The sequence below is a fragment of the Chaetodon auriga genome, chromosome 19, assembly GCF_051107435.1.
Source record: "Chaetodon auriga isolate fChaAug3 chromosome 19, fChaAug3.hap1, whole genome shotgun sequence".
Taxonomy (NCBI): domain Eukaryota; kingdom Metazoa; phylum Chordata; class Actinopteri; order Chaetodontiformes; family Chaetodontidae; genus Chaetodon; species Chaetodon auriga.
In genome coordinates this window covers 8,375,712-8,397,190 of record NC_135092.1, presented here as the reverse complement: position 1 = coordinate 8,397,190, position 21,479 = coordinate 8,375,712, and the positions used below count along the sequence as shown (strand labels likewise).

Here is a 21,479-nt window from a genome sequence, read left to right as displayed (position 1 = left end):
GTTAAAACAAGCAAATTAGGGAGAAGAAAATCAAATGAGAAGGTCTGATAGCAAAGTACGTGCAAACAAGTGTAGGAATAAGATTAAAAGAGAGGCAGAAAGGAGCTGGATGTTATGACTCAGAGGAGCAAGATGGCAGCAAGAACTGCTCACAGAGCTTTCCAGGAAGAATAATAGTGCATCGAACTGTGCAATGAAATTGTAAGAACATTCACGTGAAGTTAGTATTAAGTTATATTTATTTCCAAATCTACCAGGTTGTTTCCCGACGTTCTACTGCAACTGATCCTCCTTTTCCTTCACAGAAAATGAAAGCTGAAGGTTTAATAATGCCTCTCAGGCGGATGGGTGTTACTGCGGCTGTATATGGAAATAAAATTGTGACGTTCAGGCCGGCAGACTGTACAGGGATTTTGTCACAGTTCAGTAATGGCAGGAACAAGAGCTGGAACCCAAGCGCAGACATACTTTACAGGCAGAGTCAGAGAGTTTTTGAAGTAGTTCACGGAGAGGTGGCAGGGTTATGCACTGAACAGATGAGCAGACAGATAGGACAGGAATGCAGAAGTTGCTACGATAATGATTTGGCACGAACAAACAATGTGAGTGATTAAACTGAGCACAGCTGTTCGGGAAGGTGGCTAATATTTACTTCATTCAGAATTTATTGCCACGTTTTAGCCGTTTGTTTGGGGGCGGACACAGTAGACACTGCAGTTCTTTGGCTGCTACATAGTAAAATGTGTGGTAAACTGTCTTCAGTATTATGGAATTAAGAGAGATAAGTCGGAGAAATTCCCTCTGAACTGCCTCTTTGATTCTAGTTCTCACAGTAGCATTTGTCTTTATCTGCTTTGCCTTACATCACATTTCTAAGGCAGTGCCATTATGTTAATTCGTTTTAATGAGATTGAGTGAATTATTTTCCAATTTAGAAATAATTAGGATTAAACAACAGAACCACATAGGTATGACAACAAAAAAATGCTGCCTCCGGACTCTTGATAAATGTGGCAACAGTAACATTTAAATGCATTCTGTAACAGCACAAAGGTAAATAAAAGGGAATAAATATGAGCTATGACACTGCTGGAGAATGATGTGTGTGGGGCCTCTGAGTTAGTAATGATGTCATTATCTTACTCATTCTGGGTCCGTGTGCACGCTGCACATGCACCCGTAATAAGATGAAAAACCGACCTACCTGAAGATGACATGGAGCAACTCTCCCTCTCACACACGCACACACATGCACAAACACACGTCCACACAGGCAGACGGATCAATAAGGCCTCATTTCATACCTTGTGCAACCAAAGGTTCTCCACTGCAGAGGCAGCAAAACACAGACAGACAACAGATACAGACGGTCGCACGAAGAAAGGCAGATGGATAGACAGATAGAGAGACGGGGAGGTGCAAGGGAAGGTGTCAGAAACAAGGTAGAAATGGAGAGCTGAATCCCAGTGAAGGTGTCTGTGCTGCAAAAATGAAACCTGTGTTGTCGGGTGGTAGGAGCATTTTGGATTCTGGCTAAATGGTTGCGTGTGTGTGTGCGTGTGTGTGTATGGTACTTGGCATGTGAATGATCAGTGTTTTGAGTTTAAAAACAGCCTCCTCCGTTTGAATGTTTCTTACATTGACATTGATCTGGCGGTCAACTGCCTCTGCTATCTCCTCTCCTATCTCCTCTCCTCTCCTCTCCTCTCCTCTCCTTTCCTCTCCTCTCCTCTCCTCTCCCCCTTTCTACATTTCAGACATTAAGCTGACAGTTGTATCCATCTGCAGCTTACAATAAATGCAGCAGCAGATTAAGCTGCAAGCCTTATTGGAGATCACAAACAATGCAAGCATCCTCCAAAATAGCAAAGTGCTCCTACAGCAATCCTTTGACCCTTTAGAATAATCACCTTAAAGACGAGTCGAGGGACATTTACCACAGAAAACGTTCTCTCCTCTCTTCTGATTTCCAATATTCTCCTTGCTGCTTCTCTCAAATGGCAAATAAAGCGAGACAACAGCAAACAGGTGGAATCGCCTTTACTTTAATCTGCTCGACGTGCGTGTCTGTGCACATTTCTATGCCGGCAAGAGACAGATGCTTCAAATTTGTCCTTGCGTAACCCCTCCATTCCCCAAATGCATGTGTTCGTATGTTCATATACCTCCTCCCACACTCGCCCACCTCACATTGGCTGCACTCCACAGGCTGTAGACTTTAGCAATCCGTGTGTGTGTGTGTGTGTGTGTGTGTGTGCGCACGCAAGTAATGGCGTGGAATCTGACAGCGATTGTCAGTCATCTCACACGGCTGCAAAATAGAATCTAAAATGGTGCTCCAAATCGCTGTGCATATGCCTCCACTCGTTTCAATGTACTTGCATGAGAGCTAGAAAGCATTTGATTAACATCCATCTCTGCATCACCTCTTTCTGAGCCACCTCCAAACCATAAAAACCATTACCGCCACTTTGCCGTACACCAGTGAACGTTTGTCATCCCATTTTGCTGGATAACAACACGGCAAGATTACTTTTGTTGGCTCGTTATTCATCTCTTTTAAGTTTCCTTTCCTCCCAAAGAATTTCCTTGTAACTCATCTGTCATGAAGTGGAATCCTCTTTGTGTTTGTTTCATGGCATTTTTAAAATGCAGTTTGCAGGTTTGTTGTCGTGTGTGGTTTACTGAGTTGAATGGGTTGTTAACCACAGTACAGGTGCCATGTGGAGTGTCAACGTCTTGACTCGGCCCATGCATTCGATTGAGTGAGTGAGTCTGTGGGCTTAAAATGTATAAGTTTAAGCTAACTGACAGGAAGGAGAGTGGAATGAAATCATGGTGCTCAAGGATTTCATATTCAAGTGAAAAACTTCTCAACATTAAATAACTCTTAACATGCACGCCCTCCGGCTTGTGGACCAATGAGATGCCTCTGAATATGCACACAAACGGAAAAATCACTCGACCCCGTCATAAGGGAATCGTGTGAAACTAAGGAATGAGACGAGGACCAACATTTGTATTGTTTACTGTGACGGATCATCAAGCATGGGTAATTTTCCAGTCAGTGGAAGTTGTTTGCCATCATTTACAAGAAAAATTGCACCAAATGGAATATTTCTAGGAGAGGAAAATAATCACAGTTGAAGCCATACTTGAAGCTAACTGTGTGCAGACACCAGCTGGGAGATTTAATGAAAAGGGCAATCTATAGATAGCTGATACAAACTTATCAGTCCAAAGAGGAATGCTGGAGCTCCATTTTTACACATGAAACCAGCTGGTGGATTGTCCTGTTTCTTATGAGCAAAAAGAACAAGTCATACTTGGTTGTAAACCTGACTTGCATGGGAAGGGGGCATCAAGTTTGAGTATGTGTCGCTGTCCTGCGTTACACCCATGCTTTTCTTCGAGTCAACAATTTATATCATCACGTTGGCTCGGTTCCAGAGTCATTAAATGTTTCCCACTGGTGGGTGACACTTGTTAGTTGTTGTTTTGAAATGAAAAATGACCAAAAAAAAAAAAAGAAAAGAAAAGAAGAAACCCCCAGGATGCCAACAATATATTTTTTTTCATTTCTTGTTTTGACATGTTCATGCGAATAATACCCACCCACAGATGTTAAAACTCCTGCTCTGAAAAGATAAAATACCACTGCCATGATCACTGTTCAGGGTTTAAGTGGAATCCATTCTTTCACTTTATAAGTTTATTCTTTCAGTCAGCGTAGTTTGGAGACTTCCTTCAGCTTGGGTGGTTAGATATTTGGCTGAGCAACGCGGGAGACCAGAGTTCCCAAATCCCGTGTGAGAAAAATGATTTTGAATGTTGAATATCTAAGTGCTGTTGCGTAAGAGTCTTAAATGAGTTCATGATAATCGGTAGACAAACACAGTTACATAAACTGCACAGAGCCATCCATCTGTGTGTATTTGTGCGTGTGTTTGGCCATCCATGTGTAGTTGTGCGTGCAGCAGCGCCTGTGAATATGCTTTGTCCACTGTGTGTGTGTGTGCGCTCGCAGCGGCATGTGTGGAGTCTGGAGTGAGGAGATGGGATTTTTCATGTCGTTCTCCTTTCACTTTACTTTCTATCGTGCTGTTTTTCTTTCATTCGGTGACTCAGTTCTTCTCCCTCCTACTCCGCTTGCTCCTGTTGTCTTAACAATTCTTCATACCCTCCTCGCTCCTCATCATGTCTTTTTTCCCCCCTCATCTTCTTTTTGTCCAACTTCATCTCTGTCTTCATTTTTCTTTAATGGTGCTACCTTTTTTGTTTTCTCTTTCTCCTCTCCTCCTGCTGTTAAGTTCTGACATTATTTCCCTCTGACGAGCGTGACCGCCACCTTCGAAACAGTGTTGATTCGATATTTCCCCACAGCAGGTCCTTTAGATGCAGCCGGAGTGGATGCAAGGTGCGCGCGTAGGGGCAAAGCAGCGCTGATGCTTCGCCAAACCTTTATAACAGATTGCATCACTAATGAACAATGAAAGGGTAGGAGCAGAGTGCTAGGAGTGTGTGTGTGTGTGTGTGTGTGTGTGTGTGTGGGAGGGTACAATCGGAAGAGGATGCTAATACTTCTGTCAAGACCTTGATGAGTCAAGAGTTTACTTAGGACAGCACACATGCTCATGTACGCGCTGATACACACACATACGTGCAGCTTCAGTCTCTTCTGTTCCTCAGGGTAATGATGTAAGATGGTTTTCTTTACCTTTTCAGATTCACACCGCTGCCCTGTTTTTGTTTCCATAACTGGCTTTTCATTGCCTTCTCATCTCCTCTCTTTGCATGAGTAATGAAAATAGCCACTTATTCAAAATTACACAGCCACTTTTAGCGCTCACGATAAATAAATGAATGTGTTACTTTCTGTGTTGTGTGGGTAGAGCCAATTTCAACAATATAATTAGAATTCAAGATGATTACTCAGAAACCACCTCAGGCTGAGGGAAATTTGAAAAATAAAAGAGGTAACCTTTATTTATTCAGGTGATGCTGACGGAGGCTGTATGTTTCTTTCAGCGATGCTTTGGTCCACATCCACGCTGCTCTGAATGTTAACAACAAGGAACTGCCTCATGAATACAGCTATGGCTTTCTGTTGCTCCGCTGGAGCAGATGGAGGTTCGATGCCTTGCTCAAGGGCATCTTAGAAGCAGTTTGCCGTGGGAGGGGGAGATGTTAGTCATTTGTGTTTTCCTCCCACATCTTGAATTGTCAAATTCCCATTTACAAAAGCTCCTTTTTCTATGTTTGTTGCTTTCTTTAAAAAAAAATCTAAATAATCAATTTCTTTATGGGGCTCATGACCAAATACCTACTTTTGATTTTTGGCTCAATGACAGCCATAATATACTAAGCCAGTTTATATGAAGACAAAAGAACTATTATACATCATACACCGAAACAGATTTACATTCAGAGGTTGTCACCGTCCCTGCTTACTCACTGGTGTATCATCATCATAGCAATTCCTGCGGGAAGTTCAGGGGCTCTCTGCTCTGTGAAAATAGGAAATGCTGTCATCAGCGTTTACCGGAGGGCACGAGAAAGAGAGAGAGAGAGGGAAGAAAAGAAAGGATATATAAAGAGAGGTAGAGAGGGAAAAGAAGGACCGGAGCAGAAAGAAAGAATGACAGGAGAGAGAAAGGTGAATAGAGAAGGGCAGAGTGAAGGTGGAGAGGATGACAGATAGGCAGCAGGTGGAAAGAGAAAGGTGGGATGAGAGACACGCATCTGGGGAGAAAGAGGCAGACAGCTCCAGTTAAAATGCTGAATTATAGCGTCGCCAGGAGAGACAGAACCTTAGCGAACGGCAGACAGAATGTGCGCCTATAGGGCTTGAGGTGAACTGAGAGACTTGACTGATATAATGAATGACTCTCTTGCGCTCTGTGACACACACACACACACACACACACACACACACACACACACGAATAGGCACAGGATGAGTTTAGATAATGACATCAGTGTTAAGTCAGTGATGAGTAAGTGTGGTCCTCCAGAATAGTGCTGTTCAGCAGTGGATGACTCTTCCTGGGACTAAGCACACCAGTGTGATGTAAGATGATGTCCTGAGTGCTCAACAGGTTTTTACGTGCATGCAGTGCACTCTGGGGTGCAAATCTATAGCTAGATTACGCCTCTAATAATATGGCATCATTTTTCTTTCACTTCCTCATTTGTCAGGCTGGATGTTCACCATATCCTTCAACAAGACACTTTGAGATATCATACATAATTATCCCCCATAATATATCATTTACGCAAATAATGGGACTTGGATTTGAATAACAGGAAATAATAGTCTTTGTACATTTATAAAGACACACACTGGATTGATACAGCAAAATTGGTGTTTTGTACTTTTGTGTTTTATTAGGATTCTTATTTTTCACCCTATGTCTGAATGCTTATGAGTTAATGTTCCAGATTACATCTATCATTATACGCTAAAATAACCCAAGAGTAAATCGAGTTCTCTCTAGCCTGCTGACCGCCCGGCAAAGAGGCAAATCAAATTATATTTCAATGTATAATGAATTTATTTATAGAATACTCTCATTTATTTATTTATTTACTTAATAGAAGGCATGAAAGATAAGAATTGCACAATATAAACAAGCATAATATTTATTACTGTCACTTTCTTAGGTACTTTTGTATTAAGCTACTGGGGCAAGGATGCAAATGTCCTTGAACACATACACACACACATACGCACACACACGACTATTTCAGACATGTATTTGCTCGGAAAGAAGCAACAGACACTTAACTGTATTTTAGTGAATGCTCTTATATAGTTAGTGTGTTTATCTGGTTTCTGAGGTTCTGAGGCCACCCAGCTTACAGTGCACGTGGGCTGTGTGTGTACCTTAAGTATGTGGATGCGTGCATGTGTGTTTGTGCATAAACAGTGCATAATGCATTAATGTGTTCAAGGATTTGTGTGCATCAAATCCACAATCTATATTGTGTTTGCCTCAGTGTGCATGTATGTGTGTTCTTGTCTGCGTCTGGCTGGGTCGTATATGTTGTGTGTGTGTGTACAATTTATGTCTCCATGTGTGTGAAAGGCCACCCAACTAATGGACCGACCTACATGAAGGCCATAGAAAATCAACTCTGCAAATAGCCTCCTGTGGTCAGAACCAGTGGACAGTCGAACACGTAGTATTTGTGTAGTGTATGTGTGCATGATTGTGTTTATGTGTGTGTTTGAGTGTGTGTATGCACGGTCTATGTTGCTACTGTATCCTCTATATTTACTAAAGAGGTTTGGCAAACAGGTTGAGTAAACATTCTGTTTTTAGTTTCCAACACATGCAGGGAAACTCTCAGGCTTGCATTCACACACAAACACACACACACACAATCTCTGTCTCACACACACACACATGCAGACACATACACATCGCTGCAATAAGGCAGTCCATCTTTCTTAGTTTCTTGCTCTTCATGCATCCTTTGCTCTATCTTTCTTTTCTATTTTTCACTTTCCATCTGTCCCTTCTGTCCCTCTGCTTTAGCCTTCTTCCTCCTCGGTCTTCCTCTCTCTCTCTGTCTGTCACTCACACTTTCTCATCGACTTAAGGCCTTGATCACAGTTGCAGCTTATGTCTGAGAGGTCAGTAGCCTCTCGGTTGGGGTAAGAAAAGCAAACGCATATATTCTATTTTGAAAAAGGAGGCTGCTGTGCAAATATATTAGAGACAAACAGTGGGATAGTCTCTTAAGTTTCGAGGATGTCCTGGATCAGCCATTACCATCCTTGCATGTAAAATTGGAAAGTCTTTTGAGTGCCAGGCAGAGTAGATTGAATACTAATACCGTCTTTTTTCATGTTTGAATCTTGAAAACTACATCTGTTAGAAGGCATGTGAGGGCCTCGGACATTCAAATCCCCTTATTTGTTATCAAGATTTCGTTATCTTTCTGTGGTTAAGTGGTTTCATAAGGGCTCAAATAAGGAGACACTGAGGTCCCCTTTTGTGTTGTCAAAGTTAGGTTATGTTTTTGTGGTTTGTGGTTTGAGAACCTCTTCTACTGGTGATGTCTTTACAAAAGATCTGAAAAAGTATAGCATTTCAAAATATCTCTGTCGCTGAAAAAAAAAAAAAAACCCTTGGGACAAATGGGTAGTAATAATGATATGTATCTCAGTGTGAACCACTCTATTTGGACTCTTACAAACCTGCTTCCAACCATCAATACACCTTTTGCAATACAATAAGGCAAAAAGATTTTCCCAGACTAAGGCTTGAATCTGCTGAAGCGAAAGCCAGGAACGTGCTGGACCCTGTGGAACCTGGTGGATGCTTCACGTTACTTTCTTTCCATTATCGAAGGAAGACACGCCTCAGCATTTTAAGTCATGTTATAAAGGAGGCTGCCCTGCCTACTGGTCAGAGGAACGGGCAATTATTCCCAATATAACTGGATTTGGAAGACAAAAACCTGTCATCACACTGGCCTTAAGGAGTGCTTGACCTTAGTTGGTGCAGAGCTCTTCATTCAGCTTCTCTCTGAAGTTTTTGTCAGTGTTAAATATCAGCATTGCACCACTGAGATAAAATGTGATTCTGCTTTGGTGAATGAGTTGTGATTCACTTGCCACAGATCATTTCACCCTTGGGTGGAAACGGAAATAATGGAGACGCACTGTAGCTTTCTTCTGACAGTGAATTAGTTACATAACACAGTAATTGGTCTTTATAGTATGGACATTTATTTTATGATCTTTATTCCATGAGATGCTGTGTAACTTGTCAGCCAGGCACCCATAACATCCACAGAAAGAGGATCTCCCCCAATTTTACACATCAAAGTCTGTGTACAAGTCCTGAGGAGTACTCCTGCAGACAGAGCCGTGTCGAATTGACTCACGTGATGTCATTTGAGTCATCAGGCTGAACAATTAGCAAGTAGTGTAACGTGTCGTTTTCTAAGTTACAGCAGATGAATCGATCAACAGAAAATTGACCAACCAATTTTGATAGGTGATTAATTGCTAGCCATTTATTTAATTGAAAATGCCAAATATTCACTGCTCTCATCGTCTTGAATGTGGAACTTTAATCTGTTTTACTTCACTGGGAAGTTAGTTAATGTTTCAGTGGGTTTTTCTACCATTGGCCAGACAAGGCAAGCAATTTTGAAACTGTTTTAGGAAGATGGATTAATGGATTAATAATCAAGAGATGAATTGGTGATGGGGAAATGATCACATTTATACTTGTTATTCCATTTCAGATTATACTGCACATAATAGGTGGCAACAACGTCTGGTAGCAAAATATACTTTAAAAATTTTACTTTGTGCTTACCAATATATACAATCACAGAGGAATTATTGCTGTTAACTGCAGGTTAGTTAAGTGAACGGTAGGGCAGTGACTTTGTGTGTGAGTGTGTGTGTGTGTGTGTGTGTGTGTGTGTGTGTGTGTGTGTGTGTGTGTGTTTCATCCACCATGGGCAAGGCCTCAGCTCTGGTTCTGATTAACTCCCTGTAAAAACACCTCTGCTCAGAACATCACAGCCCGTACATCACACTCATACACACGTACGCTGCGCAGCTCCTGGAGGCTCCCCCGTTCACAAAGGGGAGTCTACACCCATCGTTCAAAGCCTTATAGGCCATAAGAATGCTGACACACACATGCTCAATCACACACACACACACACACACACACACACACACACACACATGCACACACACACGCACACACACACACACACACACACACGCACACACTCGCATAGACACACAAAGTGCTCTGTTTTCTTAGCTTTGATACACTTATAGAGTTCAGAGGTGAGAGGGCTGGAGGTAACACTGTGTTTTTCCAGAGCTTTCTAACCACCTAAATCTGCCTCTACACATACAAGGAGGTCCAGATGGCTGGGTGGAGACAAAAACACTCTCACACACACAATCATACTCAAATGTAAAAAAAAAAAAGAAAAGAAAAAAGAAAAAACACAATAAGCACAGATACATGCACATCAGAGATCCATTACCATAAGCATGAATGATATATCAGGTTTCAGCTTGAGTTTAGACTGTTTATTCACATACAGCTTCAGAATAGAGCCAAGTTAATGACCCAGTGTTTAATAATATTATGTATATATTATAAAACTAATTCATCTCAGTATAAATACTACCCATAGATCACTAGAGACAGAATCCACCCAGGATGAGCTCACAGCACAGCCTATACGGTGTGCAGTCCTCACCACTTGTGCAAAACTAACACAGGTTAGAAAGCAGCGCCGCAGCAGCAGCACTGCTGTGGGATACATGATACATAGTAGCTGACGTGTTCAGGTCCTCTAAATCTCAGCCAGCTGAGAGCAGTCACATGTGATCAATGGGTGAATTTATCACTCAGAGCCAAGTGCCGTCATCCACATGCACACGCACTAGAGTGTGTGTTTGCGTGGGTGCGCATGTGTGTTTGTGGGCGCGACCCCTGCTACCTCTTGTTTCACAATTGACGCCGTCTTTAGCGAGCAATTATAGCCAGAACGACTGTGAAAAAGGTCACAGCCGTCCGGCTATCAACAATCCGCGCCAAATGCCAACTGTGCACATCAGTGTGTGCGTAAGTGTGTGCGTGCATGTGTGTGTGTTGTTACCCAAAATGCCAGCAGACACACTTATCAGGCTGGACTCCCGCCCCACACCGTCCCCCATCCTCACCCCGAGCCACAGCATGGGTAATCTGCAGCAATACTGCATGATTGATGAGAGAATTAGTGTTGCCAAGCATAGCAAGGCATTATGGGAGTGAGGAAGTTGTATTATTGGATAGAGAGCATGACATTAAAGGTTACAGTGGCAACAGTTATGTGTGATTATGTGTTTGTGTACAATATGCGTGTAAATGTGTGTGTTTGGTCTCAGAGGATCATCGGCGGGACAGTTATTGATGGATGAGGTGCTATAAAGCCATTTTTTCTGTGATTTGTGTGTGACCAGCGAGGTCACAGACACAGCAAACTCATTAACATATGAGCTAATTAATGCTTGAATCCTTTGTGGACAAACACCTGTCAGTTAGATGGCAGTCACTGTTGAGGCATGGATAAATATAAATCCTGTCCTCAAGCATTAAAGGAGTAAAGAATGCTCAGAATTTTTGACTTTTTCTGAGTAAAACTTGTGGCATTTGCCTTTTAATTATTAGATATATCAGACTTTGACGATACCAGACTTAGACTATTGCTATTTCTTTGCTATTTTTCTTGTTCTTAATAACTTTTCCAACCTCTGGATGAACTTGACATTCATATTGTCAATGTTGGTGTGCCAGAAGTGCAATCTTTGCATTCCTCATTAAATTCAAAAAGTTTTTTTTTTCTTTTTTTTTGCTTTGCTTCTACCGCTGTCGCTTCATTTCTCTAGGCATTATGCAGGTATATAGAACTGTTTCATGTCATACTCAAAACCGAAAAGAATCAAAATTTGGAGCATTAGATAGTAAGTGTCTATTTGGTGGAGTTCTTGCTGTGAAGTGGAAAAAAAAATCTGCTGACAAATTGCTTGTCTACTTTAGTTTGGGGGAAAAAAAAAACACTGCTTGTGTATCATTGCCCCAAGGTAGGACACACTTGCCAAAAGTAAGTCAGTTAGTGAGTTCATTGTGTGGTGCACAGAACAGGGGTCTTATTTCTGCAATGAGGATCCTTTTGATGTACAGGTGTAACCCCTGGATAGGAAGCCTTACCTCAGAGTTTTACTTTTTAAGATGATGAAATTAGAATATGCTACCTGAAAGTATCTGAAGCTATTCACCCTTTCTCCTTGTCCCAAGCTTTTCCGGCAATTCTCCATCATCACCAACTTCATCACGATTCTGTGCATCTTTTTTAAAAAACTCCTGGATTGAAAGGCACGGCTCCTTTAGGAGCTTGTATGTTTTAGCTCCAGGAGAAGTGTGGCTGCCTGTTTTGTACTCTCCCTGGTTGCTATATGAGGCTCTCTTTCCTGTTTATGTGCACAGCCCATTCCTCCAGATGGTGAGCGGTGTTGCTGTGAGCCAGTATATACAGCAAGCGGGCAAAGAAAGGTGTGATTTTACAGACCTTTAACGTGATCCATGGTGCCAGACACACTGGTTTCGCCATCTTTTAAACAGGTGACCTCCAGTTATGTCCCAGCAGGATAATGCACCACTGTCCCAGCATCATACACTGTACATTTTAATTGCTTTCACAATCCGTGCATGTTAAATCAGTAAATACCCTGAAAGAATTAATGTATAAAGTACATTTCGACTTTATGCTGGAAACATTTTCTCACAGTTGGTGTCTTTTTTTTTCCCCCTTGATAAATATCTCATCTATAGTTAGCTTCTCTTGTCCATTTGCTGGCTGTGGTTGATGTTCCTGAGGGCTGTAAACGCTTCTCTTGCTATAAACCAGAGAACTCATTTACTACGCAGGAGGACGCTTCCCTTTATTTTCTCTACAGACACATTTGTAATGAACTATTTTATTTCTGACAGCTCGCTCGCAGGGAGAATTGGCCGTTTTGTTTGTGCGAGAAAGACACAAGAGAGAGCAAAAGTGCATGCGTATGTACTTGTTCCGCCTATGCACTTCTGTCATTTATTTGATGGTTTTACCAAGCGTGGATTATAATTAATACACATGAAGAAGATGCTGAAACTCACTGATGGAACATATGTTTGTTAGTGGACACAAAGTTGGTATTTCAAGGGAACAACTTTGATTAGAGTTTGTTCTCTTGTGCCTTTTGGCCAATGCTCCTGTGTGATTTTGGACATTTCACACTGCAAGAAAAAAAAAAAGAAAGAAAAAAACCCCCAAAAGACCAAAGAAAGAAAGAAAGAAAGAGAGTATGTATGTGCATTCCTTTCAGAGCAGGATGCCTTCTATCTTCACTCACTCACACACATACACACCCTGGCCCGCCTAGTGTATTTCCCTCCTGGCTTTCCAATTTAAATGCAAATGTTCCCAAATCGGACTCCACAAAGACGCAGAGGCAAAATCATTTGACGCAGTGATGAATTATATATTTTAATTAAGCAGCCAAAAGAATCACGCCGATTCAGCCCTTTCCCCTCCAATAAGAAATGAATAAATAAATATGGAAGAAGAAGAAGGAGATGATGAAGAAGAAGAAGAAGAGAATAAATAGGAGGGTCAGGGGAGGGATGAATGGATGGATAAAGGGAGGAGGGTTTGTATTGAGTTTGTGTGATTGCAGCGCTAACCACCCCGTGGGCTGTCATTATGTGAGCGATCTGAAGCTGTCAGATTTCAAAACTGTATTGTTTGCTGATAGACGGGCTAAATACCCCCACAGTTTCAAGCATGCACCCGTACACACTGGCACGTTTGCACCCAGAGATTCTCAAATGGCACGCACGCACACACTCTTTATTTGGATTTTGATGGGCAAACCAGCACTTGAAGAGCAGAGATGGGGATTGTGATGCTCTGACAAGGGATGCAATTTTAATTTCACCCCCTGTCACTCTCCTCAATATCTGCTCAGATGAAATACATATGAGCTGCCAATCACTCACAAATACAAATAGACGTACAGGCACACACACTCAAACACACAATCTGTCTCTCAATCATATGCATGCATGCAAACTTTCAGTTACTATTTCTGTCTTTTGAAGTCATAGGTACACCCACACAGGGACTCATCTTTTAATGTACTGAAAACTCAAATACAGACTCTTTTTCAGGCAGTGGCGCAGGAACTGAGATCAGGAATTATCACGGTTTTCTGAATCTGCTTGAATTTGTGTGCTTGTGTGTCTGCATGCAACCGTGTGTTGAACGTGAATAATATGTGTCTTCAGACCACATTGCCACTACTTTTTTGTTAAATACTAAAGTTCTTGAAATGCCATTATTGAGGTAATATGGCACAAATCAGCGCTGTGACAAAATAAATAGTGGATTCAACAGGTGGAACTTAGAGGGCAGAGGTTAGCCCGAGCAACATGCATCGAAACACCAAGCCAAAATGGCTGCACATGCTAGGTTTCCCTCCTGTGTCACTGCACATGGAAGAAAATCTCATGTCAGCTGTAAAAAAGATGGTCAGATGCTCCCGATATAAACACGCAGATCTGTTCAACCAAAATACAAAGAAAGAATAACATGAGAAAAGTGCACTAAACATGGGAAAATAAGCTGTAAAGTTAGGTTAGAAAACCAATTAGCCTATGATCATGCATGCCTCAAAGACGCACACTCATCTACATTTATTGTTTTCGGGATGCTGTGCTTTTGCAGAGAAACAGAACAGAGTGACATAACAGCTGGACGAGGAATCCATGGTGACAGATGTTTCCCAGACGAAAGTGCATTTCCCAGTTTGCCTGTTTATTTATACACATTTATTCTAAACAGCATTTCTTTTGATTTTTCATAAGGAGAAACTTGTTCGGTGCCACATTAATGTTTCCTAATGAGGGTAAACCTACTCCTAATTACTTTGTGTTGCTTTGACGTGAAAAAATCTTAAATGAATGAAAAATAGACTTGAAAGAAAAAAAAAAACTTTCTTTGTCCTTCAGTGTACTACGCCATTTGAGTGTCATTTCTTTTTAAAACACCATTAGTGTGGTCGTCCGTGGAAACATTTCCTCCTATGTTTAATGTCTATGACTGTTTTATTGCCTTTTGACATTTTCGTCAGACCGTGAAAGCTTTTTCATGTTCTTGAATGTCGCTCCCCAATACGCGCGGATGTGTTTATTTCTGTCTGAGATGCTTAAACATGCTGTAGTGGTGTTCACGGTCAATGTTAACAAAGAGAGACAGAAGGAGAGAAGGATATAAAATGTGGGAGGGACATCGAGAGATCCATACAGGATGTACTAAAGAGGAAGAATGCAACGGTGACAGAAGAGAAGTGAAAGAGAGCAGAAGGGAGTGAGGGAAAAAAAAAAAATAGCTGAAGCTAAACAAGACCAAGAAGGTAATGGGAGATGACAGTGGTTTGTGATAGCTGGAGTCTTACATCAAAAGAACAAGGAAATTCACTTTCCTTTCTTTGCCTCTATTTAGAGTGCTCACTGTGTTCACCACACGCAGACACACACACACACATTACTCACTGCAAGTCTCAGCAGCAAGCAGACCCTTAGAAAACCTTCATCTGTAATAGAGCCAACTACCTCTCCTCGCCGAACAGAGGAGAGGAGGCGGAGGCACAGCCCAGAGAGAGAAGACGAGGTGTGGGCAGTGCGGAGAGAGATGTCGCATTTATAATGGCAGGATCCGGGTTCAAGCCCCCTTCTTGGCAGGCATCCGCCCTCGCTCCAGCGTCCTTGAACGCGACGGCGAATGCCTACGAGCTCCAGTGGCGTAGTTATGTTGGAGCTGACCCTGGCCTCTGACCTTTCACCCCGTCAGTGAAGGCGAGAAAGCAAAATGGCACTTTCTCAATGGGGATCATTTCTAAGGCTGACTAATAAACACATAGCTTTTGTCTTTGAGCTGCACAAGAACAGAAACGTTTAAACACGGGGGGTACTATTTGGTGGTGGACAAAAACTGCCTGTTGTCACCGTGAGGTTGACTGGGAGACTAAACCCTGTCCTAACCAAATGTATCCCCTGCCCCCCAAGAGTAATTTGTCACTTAGTGAGCTTTAGAGGTGCTGATAGGTGTATTATGCTAGCTATAGACAGTGGCAGGCTAGCCTTTTCCCCTGGTTTCCAGTCGTTGTGCTAAGTTAGTCACCACCCGATGAAGGAGGAATGAATGTTTAAAAAGCAAGACAATATAGAAAGATGGCACAACGGACTGAGAGACAGGGACAAACATCAAGAGACAAAAGCATGAGAGAGTAAGAGATGAGAGCACCTCCTCCATCCTTGCCTCCATCATGCCTCACGTATCATAAACAGCACCACCGATGAGGCGACGGGATGCCTAGTGGGGTATTGTTGTTGTACATGAAAGCTGTGTGTGCTTGTTTATGGTGTGCTATACCTTTAAGAGCTGCTGCCCATAGCCCATCCCAGAGAGGATGGGCCCATTAGGCTGATGAACAGAAAGAAGGAAAGAGAAAAGGGGAGAGAGAGAGAGAGAGAGAAAGAGGGAGAGACACATAAAGAAAGAGAGAGAGAGCGAGAGGTTATACAGTAAAAAGGATAACAACAGTAAGAGAAGCACACAAAGGAATGCCATTGGAAATGAGGGAGTTTGAGGAGTAGGAAGGAGAGAGTAAAGGAGAGAGAAAGGGCCACTCCAGGGACCATAATAGTGAGAGGATAGAGAGAGGCACTGAGGGATACAGAGAGAGAGAACAGGAAGCAGCTATCTCTCCATCTCCTCCATGGTGTTGTAGGCGTCTATGGGTCTGTCAGTCAATCAGGACGACAGGCGGATGCGCTCACTCGCCGGCTCTCTTGTCTCCCGCACGCGCTCATGACTTTGCTGTGTGTGTGTCTACAGATGGCAAACCTTGTGACATCGTTGTGCTGCGTGGTTCTGGCCGCCGTGGTGGTAGCCTACGCTCAGAGACGCAGCCAGCTTGGTGAGTATGCATTTTATCTACTCCTTCCTCACGCCGTGGCTCTCCTCCGCCGAGGCCTACTCTGCCTCTCCTTGTTTTATCCAATCCGGTCAAGCCCTTGTGTTCTCTTCTCGCTTCTCAAAAAGTAAATGCTGTTTGACTCTCAACTTTCCTGTACTCCACTCTGCTCTTCTTTGCTCCTCTCTAATGTTTTATTTCTACCCTCCTCTCCTCTAGTCTTGCTGCACTACTCTATGTGGTGCTACTGATGACTACTACTATTCTACTCCACTCTTTTCAACCTCCCTCAACTCTGTCCAGCTGCACTTAAGTAATTGCATCTCTCCTGTGCTCAAATTGTTTTCTTTTATAATGCCTTTATAATATGTGGCTGTCGGTGTGTACTGCATCGAAGCCATTGGTTATCCTTTCATGTATGAACTTGGTTTTAGGCTGCTGAAAAAAATCTGCTTTGCTGTTATTCTGGATTAGCTGACCCCATGTGGAGTTAGGGTAAGATTTACTTAGTGCATCCGGATGTTAACTGTGATTTTGCTGTGTGCGATTTGGGCCAGTTTGAGCTCCAGTGGCTGGTTCCTCGCTGTGAGGTCAAAGGTGCAGCAGAAAAAAATGGAAATACCTGTGAGAAAGCTTAGCGGGTATTCACTTTTCCTCACTTACAAACGGAAAAACAATAGCTGGCCTAATCAGCCCGTCATCCCTCGCTGCGTGGTGCTAATATTTTGGCCACATTGCCAAGGCTACGTCCATAACAAATACAGGTTCAACAAAGAAGCCAGTCAGGTCCACTGGTGATCATGAGCATGTTTCAGATGATTTGTGTACTGAGGTTTTTGAGCGAGAAGACGCTGAAAAGACCCACATAATGCAGTGACGGCTCTTCTGAGAGTTCACACATGATGCATGACCATAAATTAGATTGTGTGTGTGTGTGTGTGTGTGTGTGTGTGTGTGTCTTTAACAGGGGAGCCAATTTGTCACTTGACTTTTAGTGAAGAGTGGCCTTGGTTTACTAGCCAATGAGATCTGTCTGTTTAAGTCAGCTGACCCAAAGAAAGAGTCTAAGGAAGTCAATAAGTCCCCAGTGACGTACATCACCGTGTCACGAGGGTCACACACACACACACACACACACACACACACACACACACACACACAGAAGCACACACATAAACAGAGCAGACGTGTCTCAGGAAATAGGAATGTTGTCTTTGGGGATTAGGTGGCAGCAGGAGAGAAGGTAAGTGAATGAGGGAGATGGAAAGTAAATCCAGAAAGGAGAAGTAGAGGAAGAGTGGAAGAAATTGGGAAAATAGAGAAAAGATGGAAGGCAAACGGAAGCAGACAAACTGAGAACGAAAGTCGAGGGTAATAACAATTGATGTTTGACGGGAAAATGAGAGCCGTGCCCTGAACAATTTGGTATGTGTGGAGGGTGAAAACCTTACTTTCTCTTTAAACAGTGTCCTATAATACTGATGAAAACTGTTTTACTTCAATGCAGAGACACTTATGGGCTATGAGAGGATTTCGTGTCCCTCATTTTACTTTGATACAACTTGTGTCTTTTAAACACAGACAACTGAAAATCTTAAACTTGTTGTAGCAAACTGATTTGACAGTCTATATTTCAAATAAAAGATTAAGCTATACTGTACCAGTCAATCTCTATCCACTTTTCTGTTATTTATTTATTTTTGTGCTGTTCAGAAAAGCAGAAAGAACGTTTGGTAGAGAGAGCAATCAAAGAAAAGAGAGGAAAAAAAAGGTCAAAGGAGAACACTTAAGGGAATACCAGATATGGATCAAGGGAGGAATGAATAACATGAATAGAAAAAAGAGAGCTGTCAGTTCAGTGTTTGAGAAGAATCGGCTACCGCATACACTCGCAGATACACACAACACAAATGCACATACCTGTACACACTGAAAAATACCTATACACTGTATGAAGACTTCATAAGGCACATGCATAACCACAGAAGAGCAATAGTATCTTCAGTACGTACATTTGCAGCCAAAAGCGTATGCTTGCACACACATTTAATATAAACCCTGTAGACACACAGAGACACATATATACATCTGCCAGTCTTGGAACGAGCCTTATTTCTCTGACAAATTGCCAGCCAGTTTGATTGACAGCATTCCCTAGGGTATGCCCCACTCAGTGGAGAGTGTGTAACACGCACACACTCACACAGAGCAATGCATGTGCACACACATCCGCAGTCAAACCTAACGAGAGTTCATCCCCTTCTATCCCCCTGTACTGATTCAGATTGTACAAAAAGCACATACAGAGGAAGGCACACGCTGTCTTTGCGTTAGCTCACGTATGCACACGCGTGTGTGAGACAATCAGTGTATAGGAAATCCATTTGAGATTTCATAATTAATGACAGCACTGCATTGCCGAACAAAGACAACGAAAAACACTAGTAGAAAACATCCACGGACGGAGTCAAGCAAATAGATACAAGGCCCACATGGAGAACTCGATGTTTTCTGGAAGGAGGAGGGATGGAAAGTGAAAGAGAGACAGAAAGGCCGATGGGGAATGAGACAGGGCAGAGCAAGATGAGACGGAGAGACAGAGGAGCGAGCATGGTAAGAGCTCATTGGAAAAGCAGAGAACAAAAGTAATGTGTAAAACAGCATTAGATGGAACACATTCACGACGAAAAGCCCTTCTGGGAGCTGATTAATATCAGGAAAGCTGTTGTTATCCCTTTGTGTCAAGTAAATGGTGCACGTGTGCCATCCTTTCATTCAAATATGCATTTAAAGATCACAAAATGAAAATAAAAGCTAAATTCTGCTTGTGAATTCAACAATAATCTAATATTTCAAGATTATCTACAAGTATTTTATTGCAGGATATTGTCAAAATAATACGGCTTCAAATTAGATTCTTGCACGGTAGCTGGATAGTTGACAAAAGTTCCTATATGTCAGTTAAAGTATATTTACACCAGCATTGCATCATTTCTTCAGCAGCAAGACTTTTCCCTCTCCAAGTAGAGAGACTTTTTTTTTTTCTGATTCTCTGGAAAGTTCATTGAATGTGCCATTTCCATTCAGCTTTCGTAATGTGATTCATGTTGACTCAAATGAAAAAAAAAAAACTCTGCGATGGAAACCATAGCAACGGAAATGACAGGGGCCTTAATGAAACATCACTTGAAACAACAGAGGAAAAAGAAAATAATTGAAAGCTAAAAACCCGCAGAGAGAAAGGGGAGTGAGACTCAGAGGTCATGCCAATTAAGCTTCCTTGAATGTGAATTTGATTTTTGATTGCCAGTGATAAATAGAAGATGAGATGGTTGGGGGGGGGGGGGGGGGGGGGGGGGGGGGATACTGGGTTTGTGGAAAAAACACAAGACAGATAGGGAAAGACATGAGAGAATATAGAACGGATGACATATGAAGGGGCAATGCTGATAAGTTATTCAGGCAGTTTTTTTTTATCTTATTGTACACATATACACACAATGCTTGTTATACATGTGAAAAAGTAAAGCATTGCTTTTGCCTCAAAATAATGCTCAATGCTAGCATCACCACTAGCGCAAAGACTGGCCACCTGCTTGAATTCATACTCCACACAAACAGGGGGCAGCACATCACCAGAGCAACTGCTCAGTGAAGCTGAAATTAGCTCATTAGCTCACTTAGTCGTACAGGTAGCACTCCTACCATAGATAAAGTATATACTCTGCCTGGACTGGGAGCTTGGAGCACCAGGGGAGTGTTGGTGTTTACCCTGCAAGCTTTGGACCTCCAAGAGAGGGATGTTTTCTGACCTGTGGGTGGCAGAGAATCAAGTGGGGAATGCTAACAGGCAGGCATGTCAGAATGGGTACCAGAACCAGAGCTGGGTGAGCTAGCCACAGGACCGGGCTCAGAATATGGCTGAACTTTGACCAAGACTAAGGGGAAGCCAGTCTGATGACAGGAAATACAGGACATGAGGCGGTTTACAGTGGCTCCAACCAGGACTCATGAACCAGGAGTCAAATCAGGCTGAAAACTACATCAGTGTTGTTAGACTAAGGGCAGACTGGATGCTACAGTGACTTACTATGGCCTCTTGAGGTCAAAGAGGTACTGCAAGACAGGACCGACCTGAGCTAGCTGGTTAGCATGCTAACTTCAGTAGATATCTCTGCAACATAATGGATAGATGTCTTTGACAAAACATCAAAACTATTATTTCTTAACAGTCTGTTGATAGTTGTACTTAATTTTTGAATGTTTTAAACTTAAGTTCTTACATATTGCTCCTTAAGTTTAAAGTATTTCCCTGCTGTCCTTCAGCAAGATGCTGAACGTCAACTAGTACCAGACATGTTGTATTGCTCTGCTGACCCTGACCTCTGAACCTCCCTTTGGGTTGAGGAGGAGGAGGAGAGAAAAATCCCTTCAAGGATCAATAACATCATTTTTATTCATTAGTATTATATTGCACTGCCAGCAGAACAAAAGTTCATGGAAAATACAGCCCGTAAGCAGTAAAGTCTTCTAGTGAAGAGTTGGACAACATCAGTGTTCGCTAGTTGTCCATCCTTGAGTCATAAGGATAATAACATAATTTCATACTGTATTGTCAAGAAGAACAAATCTACTGTATAATAAGCATTTAACTGTTTTTGAACATCATATTAGCTCTTTATCAGAAATGTTTCAATAGCCTTGCACTCCTCAAAAACCATATCTATTCCACAACATCGTTTTTATAGCTTTTTTAAACTGTAATTAGAACACTAAGTTATGTATATAAAAAAGGTTAAATGCATAAATTAACCTGTGTAATTACCACTCGTACAGCTGTCCTCAAAGCAATTATGAAAAAATTCAATAAAACTAACATAAAAGGGTCAAGAGGGTACCCACATGGATTACATAGTAAATTCCACAT

At 42.1% G+C, this 21,479-nt stretch overlaps 1 protein-coding gene across 1 annotated transcript in view; it reads left to right on the top strand.

Annotated features, from left to right (window-relative positions):
* Positions 1-21,479, top strand: part of cntfr (ciliary neurotrophic factor receptor) — a 202,143-nt gene that overhangs the window by 63,836 nt on the left and 116,828 nt on the right. The window contains exon 3 of the mRNA XM_076758967.1: positions 16,474-16,555. Within this exon, the coding sequence (XP_076615082.1) occupies positions 16,474-16,555 (82 nt within the window). The remainder of the gene's footprint in view (positions 1-16,473; positions 16,556-21,479) is intronic.